Source organism: Halichoeres trimaculatus, unplaced genomic scaffold, assembly GCF_033239565.1.
Source record: "Halichoeres trimaculatus isolate MK-OKI-2021-1 unplaced genomic scaffold, fHalTri1.1 fHalTri1_scaffold_10, whole genome shotgun sequence".
In the NCBI taxonomy this organism is placed as follows: Eukaryota; Metazoa; Chordata; class Actinopteri; order Labriformes; family Labridae; genus Halichoeres; species Halichoeres trimaculatus.
Genome location: NW_027437187.1, coordinates 33,864,043 through 33,882,121, shown reverse-complemented (window position 1 = coordinate 33,882,121; position 18,079 = coordinate 33,864,043). Strand labels below are relative to the sequence as shown.

Genomic DNA, 18,079 nt, shown 5'->3' with positions numbered 1-18,079 from the left:
GCCGCTCAGCTCCAGCATGTGGCTCCCTCCCTCCCTCTCTCTTAAACACACACACACAGGCTTGCTCTCCTTCAGTCAGCGGGCTGGGTGTGTGTTGGACGGAGCTCTGAGGAAGCTGCGAGAGCAGTGATGAGGACGAAGACGAGGAGGATGACAACAAGCGGCGTTGATCTGGAATAAAGCTCCAGTCCAGCTCTTGGTTTCTGGTCTTGAGAGGTTCTCAGATTCTGTTCTCAGAGGACTGAAGCTCCTGTGACAGTTTCTGTCCTTGAAGACAAGTCTGGTTCCTGGACTGAGATTCTGAGATTTTAAAGACAGATTTTAGGTTTTGTATCAGTGACTGAGGAGCCTCAGTGCGTCTTCAGTACAGATTTTTTGGCTTCTTTTGTGGCGGCTGCAGATGAAGCAGAAGAAGAGCGGTGTGTGTTTCCTCTCTCTGTTTTGGAGGCTGGAGCAGCAGCAGATGGTGAGCGGCGTGAGTGTGTGTAGATACTGAATGCACATAATGAGCATGTGCCTTTGACAGCTAGAGAGAGTGTGTGTTTTGGTCCGTGCACCTTTATGTGTGTGTCCACTACAGGATCATGCAGACACTTTGGCGTACTTCAGTCTGTTTGCAAAAAACTGAAATCTTATAAAGTGTTTTTGTCTTATTTTAAGTAAAAAATTGTCTTATTATACGTAATATGAGCCACATTCAACTGATCAGTCCAGAAAAATGTCTTGTTTCAAATTATTAAAAGGACAAAAACGAGGTCTGAATTGCTTTTAACAAGTAAAAAAATCTGCCAATGGAACAGGAAAAAATGTCCTGGACTGGTCAGGTGAATGTGGCTCATATTAAGTCTAAAAAGACATTTTCCTCTCAAAATAAGACAAAACACTTGATAAGATTTCAGTTTTTCCACTGTCTTGAAGGAAAAAGAATCTAAATTCTGCAGCACAAGATTTTAACAAGTTGACTTTGCAATTCAAATACCAAAAACCGTAAGGATCTCTCCTCTGTCACTCAAGGCTGAGTTTCAGCAAACAATTCAACCCTGCTTACAAAAACTGAAGTGCAATCCATTTTTAAAGTAGTTGCAGAAGAATATTCTGCACTTCCTGGTTGTTTCTCTTAATTTATGTGCAGAAAACATCAATATTTAAGATTTGGGGGCTGTAACAGTCTGTGCTGCTCTTGAATTTGAGGCTGTTTTTCAGATTCAGTGCCATTTTGCCCTTTTTGGCACACTGTAGTTAAGCTGCCGCAGTGTCTTCCTGCTTCCTGCTGGAGCTGTAAAGAAGTAAACTACAAAATTTTACATTAAACCTCCATATTTGTCTGTTAAAAAAACCCTCTCTGATGGCTCAGCCAAGACTGGAGTGCAGAAGGAAACCGCATCACAAAAGCTAGCTCTGTTTGAGACTATGAATACTGAGAAACAGCATTCAGAAATAACCCATTTTGTTGCTATTAATCTCAGTTTTAATTGTGAATTATAAACAGACAAATATATAAAAGTGAGACTATTTCAAGGTCACTTTAAGAGTCCTTCTCCTCTTGACAGCAGGATTTCAAAGCTGGATCTATTGAGGAAAGAGTGAGCTAAGAACAATTTGAACTAGTGCTGTCAGGCAATTAAAAAAATTACCTAATTAATCACAGGATTTGTAATTAATTAATCTAATTAATCACATTTCAATCTCATAACATCTTAAGGTCTTAAAGAAGAGAAGATTTGTAAATCCACATTTTTATCAGTGAATGAATTAAACCTGAGTCAGGGAAATTTTCTGTTGTGGTTTGCTCATTCGTTTCTGAGGTTTTGTTGGCGAAGCAAGCTAACAGTGGCACTCGCAACAGTAACAGTGAAACTTGTCCTGGTCATAAGCCGTTTGTGGCATTTCCACTAATTAATCCCGGCACAGATCCCCAAATAACCGAGACGAGCCGTCCCACTTTTTGGGACCCTTTCGTATGGGTGCCAGACTGAACCGATCCGCTCTCTGAAGGTGGAGCTACAACACTGCAGACCGTTGATTGGTCAAAGGAATCGTCGATTACCCCGCAACAACTGCAGCATTTCTCCTGGCTGCACACAGACTTCTCTGAAACAAAACTTTATTGCACTTTGTATCAAAGAGCTACATGCCAATCACAGAGAGGACGAAATGCTGCATGTCTTCCATCGTTGCCCTTTGTTTACTGTGACACATTTTTCTTCTTTGTTGGATTTATTAGCAGGGTAAACTGTGTCGCGCTGCTACGGCGTCACGCTATTATTTAACAACTGGGGCTTTCGGCATCCAGCTTACACGCTGCCTACCATGAGACGGCACAGTTTGCTGTGGAAACACAAACAGGATCAGGCTTAACTGAACCGAACTGGACTGCTTGGTGGAAACGCAGCTATAGACTGTATATAGAGTGGACCGCATGGCTTCACCATTTAGCATTGTACGGTTTTGAAGCCAAAATTCCCCCGTCACAGGTGCAGCCGTCTGCACAGGCTGTGAGGGATTCTGGGAGAATCTGAATGGAGCCAGACTCCTTTTGAGAGTCTAATCACTTTTTGGCTCTCCTTCCTCACGTATTTTACAATTTCCCCCAATAATACACTAGAAAGTCAGCTGTCAATCACTGTTAAACGTGACGTAAAGCATAATTTTTAACCTCTTATAACTAATGGAAACGAAACTTTTCAGAAAAAAAGAGGAGTTGGATACAAGGCAGCCAAATAATATCTTCAAATCAGCACAACAACCAGACTTGAGAAACTTTTCTACGAGGTGTATTTATATTATAAGTTTTGACGACAGCCCAGCTGGAATGACTGGGGAGATGGATTTTTTTGACCTATACCGCAGCCAGCCACCAGGGGGAGCAGTTTTTGTGGAGACCTCACTTCGAGCTGAGAAAGATGACGTCCATTTTTTGCTCGAAAAGAGAAATTTTCTAGCCTCACTTACACTAGTCTCTGTCCTGAAGTCTCCCTTTAGGAGACGCTGCACCCGTTTAGCTGCTTGGTATGAATATTTAAAAAGTTCAGATAAAGCTCAACTCTCCAAATCAATGTTAAAAAGATGGTTAAATAAGTCTGAAAGGAGAGGAGTGGTGATTTAATGTCTACTATCAGTGTGAGAGTCTAAAAACATGTAGGCGTGATCTCGCCCTGCTCGTCCCTCCTCAGTGAGGATGCTGCAGTGAACGTATCTGTGCTCGCAGCCTTTTGGACCAAACATCCAGCTGACTCGATCTCAGGCTGTTTGGAGGAAAAGTGCAGCCACAGGGGGGGGATGGCGGGATGGGGGGTCTGCCTGTCAGAGGCCATTAGGCAGCCAGCAGGATGCTGAGTTAGAGCCCAGAAGAGCCGAGCGTTGCACTGCAGATGAAGCAGGAGCATCACACACGGCAGGAGATCTACGATAAAATCCAAACAGCTGAGTTTGAGATAAAAACGCTTTCAGGGGCGTGTTGCTGCCGACGGCTCGAGCAGCAAGTGCTCAGCTCAGAGTGTGTGTTAAAGCAAACTTCTAATAAAAACAGTAGATGTAGAATAATGACAAAACAATAAACATAAGAAGAGGAGGAGGAGGAGGGGATAGGGTGTGGACTGGTTGTTCCGACACCATCTGGACCCCAAACAGGTGTCTGTCCCTGTTCTGGGATTGAAAACACATTTTTAATCTGTGACCGGCCTCTGCTGTGTGGTGCTTTTTTTTACAAGCTGGTTTAACAGCACCCAAAACTCAAGGAGGATCATCCAGAGGGGCGACCATGGACAGCTCCAAGGTCTCTAAAAAGTGCTGGATTTCTGCCCGGGCTGAGGATGAGGCCAGGAGCAGGTGTCGGTACAGAGGGTAAAAACAAGAAACATCAGTGAAAGAACAAGAAAGGATCTCTTTGGTTCTTACGGATCAGACTGAGGTGAATGCATGGCAGACACTAAGGCTGAACGGTTTTGGGGAATAATCTAATTGCGATTTTTTGGACCAATATTGCGATTGCGATTTAGCATACGATTTTTTTTTATCTTTTTTTTTGGGGGGGGGGGGGGGGGGGGGGGGGGGTGTTATCTTTTGCATTCTTCACTTAACACAAGCTTTAAGTCATTTTATAGTACGACTAACACGACAAAGGATACTGATAACATTTAAACAAGTATTTCTTGCACTTCTTAATTGAAAAAAAAAAGGAACACTGCGAAATTTTACTTCCCTCCAGTTGTCAGTAAGACTAAAGCTGCGTTTCCACCAAGCAGTCTGGGTCGGTTCAGTACGGTTTGGGACGGTTTGGGCCAGTTAAGTCTCATCCCATTTGCGTTTCCACAGCAAACTGTGCCCTCTCGTGGTGGGCGGCGTGTAAGCCGGATGCCGGAAACCGCAGCTGGTAAACAATAGCGCGACGCCGTAGCAGCTTACCCCGCTATTAAATCCAACGAAGACGAAAACGCGACACAGTAAACAAAGAGCACGGATGGAAGACATGCAGCATTTCGTCCTCTCTGTGATTTTCATGTAGCTCTCTGTTACAAAGTTCAATCAAGCTTCGTTTCAGAGAAGTCTGTGAGCCGCCAGGAGAAATGCAGCCGCTGTCGGGGTAAGTGACGATTCTTTTGACCAATCAACCGTCTGCAGTGTTGTAGCTCCACCTTCAGAGAGCGGATCGGTTCAGTCTGGCACCCATACGAAAGGGTCCCAAAAAAGTGGGACAGCCCGTCTCGGTTTCTAGAGATCCGTCCCGGGATGAGTCAGTGGAAACGCCGCTAAAAGCGCACGGTACCGAGACGAACCGACCCGAACTGCTTGTTGGAAACGCGGCTTAACAAATCTCTGTAGCTCAGAGGGGTTTTTTTGCCAGAAAAAACAGCATTTTGACTTTTGCAGGTTTTAAGGAAGAACGAGTACAAGTTACTTCATTCCCGCCCGGTCTGTGTACATGAAACTTTTTTTTTTTTTTCAAATGGCAGCCTTTGGGATTTGAAAATTGCATTCATTTACATTGTAATGTTGGTTTCAAATCGATGAATTGTTCAGCCCTGGCAGACACAGAGGACTATCCAACATGTGAAAAGACTGATCAACTGTTTAGCACCTGGATTTAAAGCCTAGTGGTGTTGAATCTTTCAGAAGATGGTCTGGCATTGTCTCCCAGAAATATTCAAGGGCTCTACTGAAAAAGTGATTTTCTGGATGTTGCTTTTAAACCTGTTCGTTTAGCATTGATGGAGCCACGGACAGATATGTCAGGATTAGGGCTGGGTATTGCCAGGAACCTCACAAGTTGATTTGATTTTGATTTCCTGCCAAACTCACTGACTGAATCTGAATCTGAATCCTGATTCAGTTCAATATCGATTCAATCTTGATTTGATTCAGTTTGATATTGATTTAAATGCTTTGATTATCGATTTTCATGCCCCACATGAACATATATGGTATGTCACCTCACCTTTTGGAGCAATGAAACAACCCAAAAGTCAGACTTTAAAGTGATACTCCTGGAAGGAACAAGTTGGGTTCTATCACAAGGTTTAGGGCAGAAATTACCCCTACAGCAGTGTTTTTGTGCAGCAGAAGCCCAGGGCGCACGCACCAAACACCCCCTCCCTGCTCCTCTGCAGGTTTCCTCTGCACTCAGAAGGGGCCATATTTTACTTGACCAAAAACACAAATAAACGGACTCCCACCGAAAAAATCTGATATGGGTCTGCATTCACGCTTTATTTAAAGAATTTTCAGCGCGTTACTTTCACACAAAAACACCGCTAAATAAGGCTCTCGTCATTTCCGCACGAAGCTGCACCGACCCAGCGGACACATCAAGCATGAATCAGCTTTCAGAATCCAATGTTTCTTGGATATAATTTGGAGCCCATGCGGCGACTTCCACTACAGAGTCATGTCTGTTTTTAAAGCAGTGCTGTCTGAGAGCCTGAGGATCATGTCCATCTGATTTTGGTTTTGGCCCCTGACCTTTTGTTCCAAGGTTTCTCCAGATTGAAACCTAAAACCTAAAAGCCCTTAAAAAAAACCCTCTCTGAAGTGTCCTTTAGAGACCAGGACACACTGGACACTGTTTCTGGTTCAATGCCAGTTTTGAATGATGAACAAACCAACCAATTCTGTGTTATCAACATTTTAAACATACATGTTTGCATCAATACAGTTCTGAGAAGAATATTTTTGGCTTTTTATGCCACAATGAAGTTTTTTAAGACCAATATATGGCTTCTATTTTAGGATTTCACTCGGTATTATGCTTGAGATATTCAAAGAACAGACATTTGGTGAGAAATTCATTAGTTTCTGCTCCACGGTGATCCATCAGTCTGTGTTTAAAGAAGGTATCTGTTTTAATCGGACTGCCTTGCCACCTTCTGGCCCAGAGTCTCACGCACACTGTTGTAAAGATGTGACTTTCACCACGGGTGTGTTCGTTTTGGAACAAATTTTCTTTGCTCAAGACAACTTTTTACCGGGGTAAGGTACTTATTAGTACAGTTGCGTAGCGCTGTTGTTTGAAACGTGACATCAGCAAACATTTTTGTACTGTACGTCAGTAGGCAACTATGTGTAGCGCTATCAGCAGCCCAGTGCTATGATGTATCCATAGGCTAACATGTCAACAAGCAAACTGTCAGTTCCTGACGTCTGTAACGTTAGTGAAGCCTGGTTATGTTCTGTCAGTCATCTAACAAGTAGAGCTAACGTAACCTCACTCTTTATTTTATTGACAGACTCTCAAGTCTATCTTTCTTCTGCTCTTCTGCTCTTCTGTCCTTTTTCTGTCTGACAGTTAGGCTCCAGTGTCCACCATCACTACAAAATTAATCTCAGAAATCGTTTTCAGCAGAGAAAAACACAGATCTCTCTTCCCTCTACTAAACTTCGTCAGCCGGTGTGGTGTTGTCATAGACGTGCCATGAATCTCATTTTAAAGTGTGGATTATGATCGGGCAAACATCTAAAAGGGAGACTTTTTCAAGATCACTTTCAAACTCTTTACAGCTCCTTTAAGAAGAGTTTCAAAGGCCTGATTCGACCGAGGGAGAAATATCGAGATAGATCCAGGACAAGAGAGGAAATGTTAATCTATAAATGTTTTTAACTGATGCTGGCTATCTTTACAGGCTGGTTTCATAAGACATTCAGAACAGAGACATAATCATTTTAAAAATAAAACCTATACAGTGCTGAAGACAGAGCTCTTCCTCAAAGCGTGGGCAGACTCTGTACTCCACTGATACACCTACTGGGTCAGGTTTGAGTGAATCTGACATCTTCTTGACCTACACCCAGCAGCGCCTGAGCTGGCCGTGGCGTCCTTAAAAGTCACGAGCGAGCAGAGAGGAGAGAGGGATGAACACACAGAGCAAAAGAGAGGATGAATAGGAGGAAAAGTAGCCAGGAGCGACTTCAGCTCTGTTAAACAGAAGATGACATTCAGACCTCTACGCTCGCTTTGTTTGGCTCCTCGCCTTCAAGCTTAACACGTTTAATGGTGTGTGAATTCATGCAACGGGGGGCAAGTGCAGGGTTTGGAAGCAATGGCTGCACATTACTGTCAAAGTGTGTCAGCGTGGACATCATAATGGGGTCCGTTCTGTGGGATTAGGTGAGGACGTATCTTGTTTGGTGGAAATCCTTTCCTCTGTATCCACAACATGCTCTGTGATGTAACATCAATCTGTTGTTACAAGCATCAGACAGGGAGGAGGGTCAGAGGTCGTCCTCTTCATAGGACACTCACTCATCCTCTTACAGGGCGCAGAATTAGACGTGAAGTGACGGACAGCTGTCAGTCAGCGTCTTCTTTCTTTTTTTTTTTTTTTTTTACACATCTTTAAAAGCTCTTCCACATGTTTCATTCTTTGCTAATAACTGAACTAGTTTTGTTTTCCTGCAAAGTAACGACTCTGAAAAGAGGCCTGTGAGGAAGAAGTGCAGAGGCTTGAAGCCTGACAGATCTTGTTTGGAGCGGCAGGTCAAAGAAGCTCCTCGTTCGGAGGCGGATTAGGAATGAATGTCTTGATATAAGAAGTAAATCCATACAGGTCAGAAAGCAGCACCTGAGAAACATCTCAGAGCTTTAGTGTTTGTTGTCTCGAGATGAGAGTCAGATTACAAAACACGACTGACTATCTGTTCTTATTAAAACACTGGCAGTTTCCCCAACTCAGATTTTATTTTAGGATCATTTGGCTTTTATTGTGCTGAGAGGACAGTGGACAGAAACTAGGACGAGAGCTTGAGGGATGATTTACACCAACGAGCCACGGGTCCAAGCCCATCTGTCTGACAGTGTGCTGTGACAGCTGAAAGAGAGAACTGCAGTTTTTACTGATCAACAACAGCTACTCAGTCTGTATTTTTAAAGCATAAACTCTTATAAGTTCAAACTAATCGCTTTCTCCCGGATTGATGATTCAAATGAGAAGATGCTTCGGTCAAACACCAAAAGCTTGTCTTCTCAGGGATTTTAATTCATTTTCTGATATTTAATCTTGTTTTTAGTTGTATTCTTATATCTAGGGGAAGGGTTTAACATATATGAAAGACTTAAGAATGAAATAAACTGATCTCTATTCAGCAGCAGCTCTGCTTCAAGATTCAATACTTAACTCATTTGCTGCTATTGACAATGATAAATGTCAATCTTGCTCGCAAACTACTGTGGGTGAGAGCGGTGTGCTCATTGGATGAGAGCTCAGCATGGATATGAGGAGAAGATGTGAGATGACAGAGACAAAGTGAGACGCTGCAATTCAGAAAAGCTCAGAGCTCAGGCAGCTCATGCTCAAACTGAAGATGTGTTGCGTTATAGTTCAGCGAGAAAGAGCAGCAGAAAGGCAGAAATGGGGAATTAAAGTTGGCAGTAGCTCAGTTTGCAGCCCATAAATCCCATAAATCCCAACCGCAAAGTATGACAAAACTTTCCTTGAGTTGAATCATTACTCATGGTACCCAGATGTTGAAGAATTTAACTGATAGGGTGTTGATTAATTATGGCAGACATAAGCTGGCATCTCAGCTAGCAGCCCCTCAAACCCAAACACAGAGCAAAACCAAACACTCTTTAAAGAACCTTTAGATTTGATGCCCATTACTCTCTTAATTTGTTTCAAATGTAACCATCTAGATGGTTCAAAGTCGGAAATTATTATAAGATAATTTAACAGCAGCTCAGCTTGCAGCCCATTAAGCCCAACCACAAAGCAAGGTAAAACTTTCCCTAAGTCAAATTATTACTCATGGTACCCAGATATTAAAGAATTTAACTGATAAGATGTTGATTAGTTATAGTAAACATGAGCTGACCTGAAATTGGCATCTCAGCTAGCAGCCTCACAAGCCTAAACAAAGAGCATTTCAAAAAAACTCTTGAAGAACTTTTAGATTTGATATCCATGACTTTTTTTTTTTATTTCGTGTCAAATGTAACCATCTAGATGGTTCAAAGTTGTACATTATTTTAGCATAATTTAACAGCAGCTCAGTGTGCAGCCCACAAAGCCCAACCACAAAGCAAGATTAAAACTTTCCTTAAGTTGAATTATTACTCATTGTACTTTTTTCTTCGTATTTTCAGTAGATAAAGAATTTAACTGAAAAGATGTTGAATAATTATAGCAGACATGACATGCATATTTTACTTCTTTTTACAATAAAATTTCATATTTGAATGATTTAACTGGCTATTTGTTTAAAAGTTAAACGAAAAGGAATACTGAACCTTATTTTGCAGCAGCTCAGTGTGCAGCCCCTTGAGCCCAACAGAGTTTTGAACACAGCTTGTTTTTCTGACAATTTTTTTTTTACAGAAACATTTTACATTTTGATTGCTTGAAATTTGAAAAGAAGCTGACTAACTCAGCGTGCTTTTTGAAGGTGTTGCAGAAACAAGTGTGGTTAAAGTCAGCAGCAGCTCAGCTCACAGCCTCTGACGACTCAGTGCAACATGGGCTTAGAAACAGATGTTTCTTTATGCTGTGATTTGAAGCGTTTTGATCACTGTACATTCAGAAGAGATGTCGTCAGCTACTCTTCTTTGAAATCTGCTTTCAGCTCATGTTCAACATTCACACATGTATCTTAGAAGCAGATTCCTGAGCTTGCTCTTTTAATATATGGATTCTCAATCATTTTAATTAACAGCAGATGCTCTCAGAGTCACAGTCCCTTCTCTATCCTCTACCTGTGCTGTCGGCGCTCCTGTTTTTTAATGTCACTTGTGGCCTAAAGGCACTTTCCTGCCTCACGCAGTCCGGAGCAGAGTGACTGGCATCATTGTGCCAACATAACAAAAGAAAGGCCTGCAACAAAAGAAAGACCTTGAGGCAGCGTTTCTCTGGCTCTTTATAGCAGCTACAGACTCATGATGGAGTGACAGCACTCTTCTCTTCCTCTGCTGCTTTATCTCTCATGCACACTCTCCCCTGCATGACTGAGCGCCTCCAACTACCAGAGACATCAACGTTAGAGAGGCAGATGATCATCAGAAATATCAACATTCTCCTTGAGTCTAAAACAATGCTGACGGTGTGATGTTCCTGCACCATGCATGAACACCGAGTGGGCGTTCAGAGGAAAAAGTTGGCATTGACTTTTCCGCCGCTGAGAACACGGAGGATTATTTCTTCTCATCATGAGGCTCCTTGTGTGTTATCTAAAGAGTGGAGAGGATTGAGGACAAGCGAAAGGCTGCAGATACAGCACAGCTCCGGCTTGTAGTGCCAGTTTACTGGAGATCAGCTCTGCCAGAAGCTAAGCTGTTGATGTTTTTTAAGTCAGTGCATGCGAAATAGTCGTCGTAATCTCACCAGTTGCACATTTTACAGTCACTGGAAGGTCTGAGAAATGAGCTTGTGAAAAGAAATCATCAGCTTGGATGGGATGAACAGATGGAAAGGAGAAATGAGAGTGTGACTGAGTAAACTTTTGTTTGGAAGCAACGAGATGAATGAGAGGAAGAGTGTGTAAAAGCTGAATGAACTCAGAGTAAGTCTACAAGAGCTCAGAGAGGATTATCCCTCGCAGTGGATGCTCTACTGTAAAATGTACAAATACGAGATAACCAGGTCACAAAGGAAAACCATTAACAACCAGAAACTGTCGCTCTGCCTCCGTTTTCTGAGGAGCATGTGGCTCTGAGTGGACCTTTTTTCACCTGAGCAGGAATAACAAATACCCCAGACTGCAGGGGGGAGTTTTTCAGTAATGGACTGCAAATGGATTCCTCCCCTCAGAGATAAAAACACATTAAAAACAGATGGGGCTAATTCAAGGTCAGAAAAACCTTTGACGTCAAAATCAACTGTTTTCGAGACATGGTTTAAAAAGATTGAGAGACAAACTGAAGCTGATAGACAACTTGTTTTCCAAGATATTTTCTTGTTAAAGTTAAACTGACTTGTGGTGTGGAGTGTACAACGCATGGACCCATCTCTATGACAACACCCATTGGTTTCAGATGCTAAGTTTTAAAGCCGAAATGCTGGATCAACCTAACTTTGGTTTTGCTGGATGTCAAGGTGGTTAAGATGCTTTTGGCTTCTTGGCTAACAACTACAATGTTTCTGCTTCTATTTATGCTAACATTGTCAACAGTAAAGATTTAGGTAACATTTTACTTTAAAGTTAAATTTCATTGCACTTAGGTAATAATAAGACAAAGTTTTTTCTTATTTATTTAGCACATAACTTCTGGCCAGATTGTCTTTTGCTGTGCCCCTGTTCTCACAGTGTCTATCACAATCAGGTAAGGCCAATTTCCAAGCCCACTCTTGGTGAATATCACATCTGAAGCCTTCAGTTGTATCATGTTAAACATTATAGGCCTAATCATTAAGGTTTATCATTTTTCATTTTATCTCAATTATGTAGATCAACAAACTCAGTGCTAAAGAACTTGGTGAAATTAAATAACAAATAGCTAACTATTAACTGCTTATTGGGAAATTGAATTATTCACTTAACTTATTCACTAACTTCTGTTTTCAAGAACTAATAAGCTATTTATCACCTGCTTCTCTGGGAGAAGCAGAAACGTTGGGAAACTTCTAAAAACATTTTGTGGTGGGTTGTGATTTAATTTCAAATAAATTATTTGCTAATCGTCACCGTCTTACCTTGTGATTTGAAGTAAATTTCAAAGAAACTCGAAAAAAATACAGTAACCTACCAATTGTGACTTGCGACAATAAATTTGGACATTATTTTAAAATGGTTATGAGCTAATTTTAAAGAAATAAGAAAAAACTTTGTCTAAGTATTACCTAAGTGTGATGAAATTTGCAGATCTCGTATCATGAAGTTACCTCCCACTGTGTGTGTCCATAGAAAAATTTGCTATTTGTACTAAAAATATTTTTTTCTGATTAGTTTTTTTTTTTTTTTAAAGATTGGCTTTTTGAATAGATGTGTATGTGGTTTCTTTGGTATTTGGATTCAGCCTCAAGTGGACACTTAAGGGACTGCAGTTAAATCCAGTTGGGCCTCGGGCAGGTGATTCATTGTGATTGTCACCAACACTTTAGTCCTACTTTAATGTTATACTCCCTTTCAGCAGACTGTCTGCTACAATTTGGTGTTAGTTGCAGGTTTGTACGATAATTTGTTTCCTGACAGTGTTGAAAATGATGATGACCCAGTTCATATTACATATTCCAGATCTTAGTATCCAGAATATTGCCAGGATCTGGATCGTACGATCGTTTTGCATCTGTCAGAAATTATGGTGACCTTGTCTTGTATTGTTTTTCAAAGTAATCCAACCATTTATCGTGGAGTTATGTACACATATGGTGAAAACGGCCCTATCTCACAATGATAAAGAATCCTTTAAAAAAGTCCTGGATCCAAAATGTAATCACTTCTTTCTTATCCTGTTTTGAATATTTGCTGAAATTTTGTTCGTTAGTTTTTGAGTTATGTTGTTTTTATGTTGTTGTTATGTTGTTAGACTGACACACAGACAGATAAACTCTCCCAAAAACATAGCCTCCTTTGGTAACCACAGAGATGAATACTTTAAAAAATATTCATACATAAGTCGAAAAAGGCATTTCTTTCAAAACAAAAAGTCAAGTTGCTCATGTTTGCCGCATGTGAAAACAGATCAAAGCAAAACAAAAAAACTTAAAGCATTCCTCCTTCAACATTAAGGATGCTGAGTCTACTGAGTCAGAAAACGTGAGACTGTTCATAGCAGCAAACCTTCCAATACTAAAGGAGTTAGAAATACTGAATCCAGCTGCTCTTTCCTCTTTTAGTGCTGCAGTATCATCTGAATCTTTTGCTTCTGTTTGTTTGTCTCCCAGGACTCTCTCCTCAGCTGGACGTTGGTGTGAACCGACAGCAAACAAAGACAGCCAGATGAGAGCCTGAAGCTGCAGGAGAGTCCAGGTGAAAGACATGAAGAACCGGGACCAGCATGGACAAAGTCACCTGGAGAGTCTGGGTGAGTCTGGACTCTTTACCCTCCACGCTGAGAGAAGTGAGCTCAAGGTGTTTTCCTCTTTAAGGTGCAGACAGACCATAAATCTGTCGTAATGATTCTTGTTTCTCTTTGTTTCTTGCAGTCTGGTCTGCTCTGTCCAGTCTGGCGCTACTTCTACTGGGACTGCTGGACTCAGTCCACGGCTGTCCCGGTCTCTGCACCTGCTACGGTAACACCACCGACTGCTCTGCTGTCGGCCTCGTCTCCCTGACGCCCATCCTCTCCCTGCTGGACCACGACTCCCTCGTCCTCCGCCTCCCCCAGAACAACCTGTCATCTCTGGGGACGTCTGAGCTGTCCAACCTCAGCAACCTGGAGCTCCTGGATCTTTCCCAGAACCATTTCTCCACCCTGCAGCCTGGGACTCTCTCAGGCCTGAGCAGTCTGCGATGGTTAAACCTCTCTGCCAACTACCTCGGGGTGCGCCTGGTGACCTCCGACCCCAACAACAGCACAGAAGGTTCCCAGGGCTTGAACGGGAGCCAGGGGAGCATCGGTGTGAGCAAGGAGGTTTTCCAGGGACTGTGGCGGCTGCGGGGGCTCGACCTGTCGTTCAACGGCTTCCTGTGGCTGCCCAAAGGTCTGCTGGATGCGCTCCCAAGACTTGCCTGGCTGTCCCTGGCTGGGAACCGTTTGGTGGCCCTGGATAGAGTCACTTTCGAGCCTCTGGTGGCGCTGCAGCAGCTCCAGCTGGCGGGGAATCCCTGGGAGTGCGACTGCAAGCTGAGGGACTTTAAGCACTGGATGGAGTGGTTGATTTACAGGGGTGAGCCGAGCCGTTAGCAGGCCTCTCTAGATCTCAAATCCTGTGAAGCTGATAGTCTTTGGCAGCCGGCTTAGAGCCCTTTAAGACCGTACCAGAGCAAATCGCTTTGTATTTTCGCCTGTACTTCAAAAGCTGTCTAATCGAAGCAATTAATCTCCGCTCTGCAGGATGGATGTGTGCTCAGCAAAGACATCTAAGAATATAATGACCTCCATCTCTCTCAATCCTCCCCTGTCTCTCCCCGTTTGCTTCCTCCTTCATCTCCTTCCTTCCTCCTCTCCTCCTCTGCTCTTTCCCTTCATCTCTTTTATAGATGGGCAGGTAGATGCAATGCAGTGCAGCCTCCCGGGGGATTTGAAGGGCAGAGACATCCGCAGCGTGCCAGCAGAGATGTTCAACTACTGTCTGCAGAGTCCCACCAAGGAGGGCGCGCCGGGTTACTCCACCAGACCTCCCTGCCCGCCCGGGCGTATCAGCAGCAATGACGAGTGTATACGCCAACGCTACCGGCCAGTCAGCGTGCGCCGAGCACACGGCACGCAAATAGTCGCAGGTGTGATCTGCGGGACGGTGTGCGTCATGATGGTGGTGGCTGCGACGTACGGTTGCGTCTACGCCTCCCTCATGGCGAGGTACCAAAGGGAGATGAAGAACCGCGGTCAGCCTCTGATGGCTGATACTGGAGCCGACACAGACGTTGAGGACGGGCAAATGTCATCTCCGACCTCACCGGAAGAGTCGCCGCCGAAGGAGGCGTGCGGCATAGTACACGGGTATCGCATCAGCAGCTTCTGACCCTGCAGAGACGACGTCTGCAGAGAGGATCCCTGCAGCTCTGTGGTTGTTGTGAAATCCGCGGGGGGAGCTGGTTGTTCGGCGAACAGATCGAGAGGATTCAGTGAAAGCGAAATGCTGCAGCACCTCTTTTAATGTATGGATGCTCTGTGAATTGTTATTCCCTGTGCTGCATCTCACAGCCAGCTCTTAAACTCCTGTGAAGCTGCAGTTTGGCACTTCTGCACCTTGATTCTCCTTCACCCGTGCGTTTTGTTTCTTCTTTAAAAATATAAAACCTCCTTTTTGTTCCTTCCCACAAGCACAAGCTCCCAAACATCTGTGGATCTGTGACACCTCCTCTGTTGTTTGCTGCACAAAGTTTGTCTCTGTCCTGATCATTTTTGTGTGTATATTTCCTTTAACCTCGTTTATTTGAGAAATAATCCCCTCTCTTTAAAAGTGGACGTCCTTTTTAACACCCACACATCAGACGAAGTTAGAGTCCTGCTGCTTTCAGGGAAATGCTGCTTTAAGCTTCATCACTGAGGTAAACTGCATTCAAACAGCTACACTGCCACCTAGAGGGCAGGCTTTGAGCTACAGCAGCTTTCAATCCAGCACAAACAAATTCTACAGCTCTTTAAAAAACAGTCAAGTCAGCAGTTCTTCTGGGGATAACAAAGTCTGAAAGTCCAACCCAAGGTGTGTGAGGATATCATCGACTGTAACTTCTTTGTGTTTGAGTTTAGTCCGTCCTTTTTTCTGTGATAAGCACATCCACGTCTTTATTTCAAGGACTGTTAATCATGCTGAAGATAATAAACTCTATATTTATCTAAAGTGTTTTTTTTGTTCTTTCTTAAAAACTCATCAACTCAGCGGTAAAATCACGAAAGCTTTAGTCTGTGGTGCAGGAAGCTCGACCCTTAAAGCCCAAAATTCAAACTCAAACTGAAGGCACCGACAGCGCAGATCACACGATAAAGGCTTTGGGTTGTTTGCTCAACTTTAGTTTCACTCTAGTTTGAAATGCTGACTCATCCTGAGTTCCATTAATTTAGTATGAGTCAAAGACGTAGACTGGAGGTAGTTAGCATCTTCGCTAACAGCTAATCAAGTTAGCAATGTCTTGAAGTATGTTAATGCTTAATGTTCAGATTAAATGTGTGTAGATTTTCAAACCTTCAAACATTCATACGTTGTAGAAATCCCTAAATCTGTTTGAAAACGCATCAAAATACTCTGCTGTCAAATAGCACAAGATCTTAACGAGATTTTAACGAGATCTTAACGAGATCTTCATGACACTTGCTGAAATGATGACGTCATTGCATAAAGATGTCCTAACTGGTTTATGACATGTTGGAGAGTTTGTCTTCAAACACCCATAGCTCTGTCCCCCGACAGGCCTCCAGAAGGCCGGCCAATCAGAGAGAAAGGGGTCTACAGGAAAGGGTGTGTTAAAGAGACAGCAACATGAAGCGTTCCAGACAGAGGCTGAATTAAGGGTTTTCTATAGGGGGCGCCGGTTGTAAAGTTGCACACACTGAAAATTCATTTAGCCCTAAAACATCACTTTTTATGCAGATTTAGAGAAATATTTGTGAAATATATTTGTCAAATATCACATACAAATGTTAAATATTTTATTGAAATGTTAAATGTTATATCTAAATATTGAATGTTATTAGGGGCTCGGGCTTAGAACGAGTCCCTATTGTTCTTCCGTTTGTTGCTTTTTTCTTCATCTTCCGGACAAAAGTTTGTCTCACTTCTCCTCCTAGGGCTTTGAAAACCCCCCCACAAATTCTGCATCGAAACGTGAGGTTTGGCTGGGTATGGTGTGCTGTGACTTTTTTCGCTATTGCGTCAATCTTTGACAGAGTTATTCTCCAAAAACGGCAAAAAATGTCTCATAAGGAATGAATGGGAATTTAGGACTCTCTCCTCTTAGTTTCCACTAACTTTGAGATGCTAAAACTCCAGCATACTTCCACTTGCAGGCACCATTTTTGCTTTAAAATGTTCACCAATCTTCTGGCTGTTTGGATATGACTTTACTTGTAGATATCTTTTACAGTTTTTGAGATTTCAGTGTTTAAGCAATATGAACTTTTCAGTTTTTGCCCTGAAACAGCCTGGCTGCCGCCCAAGCCCTGCTCACAATTTATAAAATGTTGAATGAATGTCCTGTTTTGAAATATTTAGCTATGTTTCTAAACATTTAGTTTCATTCTAAACGTTTAGCTAAGACTAAATATTTATCAAAGATTTATAAATCTTGAGGTAAGATTTCTAAATATTTAGCTAATGTGCAAATTCACAATCCCGCCTGCTGGAAGCACCAAAATAAAAGTTCGGGGAAGTGATCCAGCCAAGCAGATTTTGAGAAAGTCAAACACAGTTGGCTAAATCAGCCGTAATAAAATAAACGTACAAATTAGCTGTGATGGCCCTGTTGAAGATCCTCCGGCCGACATCGTAGAAGTAGGGCTCGACATTCTCAAAATCGCTTCCTCTAACTTTTATTTTGGTACCACCCACCGGATTGGCAGTGTGCATTAGCATATTAGCTAAATATTTAGAAATTGTACCTCAAGATTTAGAAATCTTGACTTCATATCTAGAAACTTTATCAAATATCTTGAAATCTTTGCAAAAGATTTATAAATGTTTGCTTAAGACTTGCCTAAGATTTATTAATCTTTGATAAATCTTTAGTCTTAGCTAAATATTTAGAATCAGGACATTCATTTATAACATTTTAAATAACATTTAACATTTAGATAAAATATTCAACATTTATAAATAATATTTGACAAATACATTTTAGAAATATTTCCTTAAATCTGCATAAAAAGTGATGTTTTAGGGCTAAATGTGGAGAAATGTTGTTGCTATTAGTAGTGTGTGCAACTTAACAATTGGCACCTCATATTTCTGAAACACCAGAGAGAAAGAAACAGGGAGTTTCTCTGTAAACTCCTCTGAGACAAACTGTTGCTGTTAGTTGAATAAAGTTAAAACTCTCCACGAACCAAGAGTTTGAGACC

The 18,079-nt window shown here is 42.3% G+C and overlaps 2 protein-coding genes across 2 annotated transcripts in view; one reads left to right on the top strand and one right to left on the bottom strand.

Annotated features, from left to right (window-relative positions):
• Positions 1 to 18,079, bottom strand: part of LOC141796118 (voltage-dependent calcium channel subunit alpha-2/delta-4-like) — an 81,843-nt gene that overhangs the window by 28,464 nt on the left and 35,300 nt on the right. The window lies entirely within an intron of this gene.
• LOC141796120 (uncharacterized) lies at positions 88 to 15,845 on the top strand. Its single transcript, XM_074677061.1, has 4 exons — positions 88 to 466; positions 13,305 to 13,444; positions 13,566 to 14,249; positions 14,563 to 15,845. The coding sequence occupies exons 2-4, from the start codon at positions 13,399 to 13,401 to the stop codon at positions 15,042 to 15,044; spliced, it is 1,212 nt and encodes a 403-aa protein (XP_074533162.1). The 5' UTR covers positions 88 to 466; positions 13,305 to 13,398; the 3' UTR covers positions 15,045 to 15,845.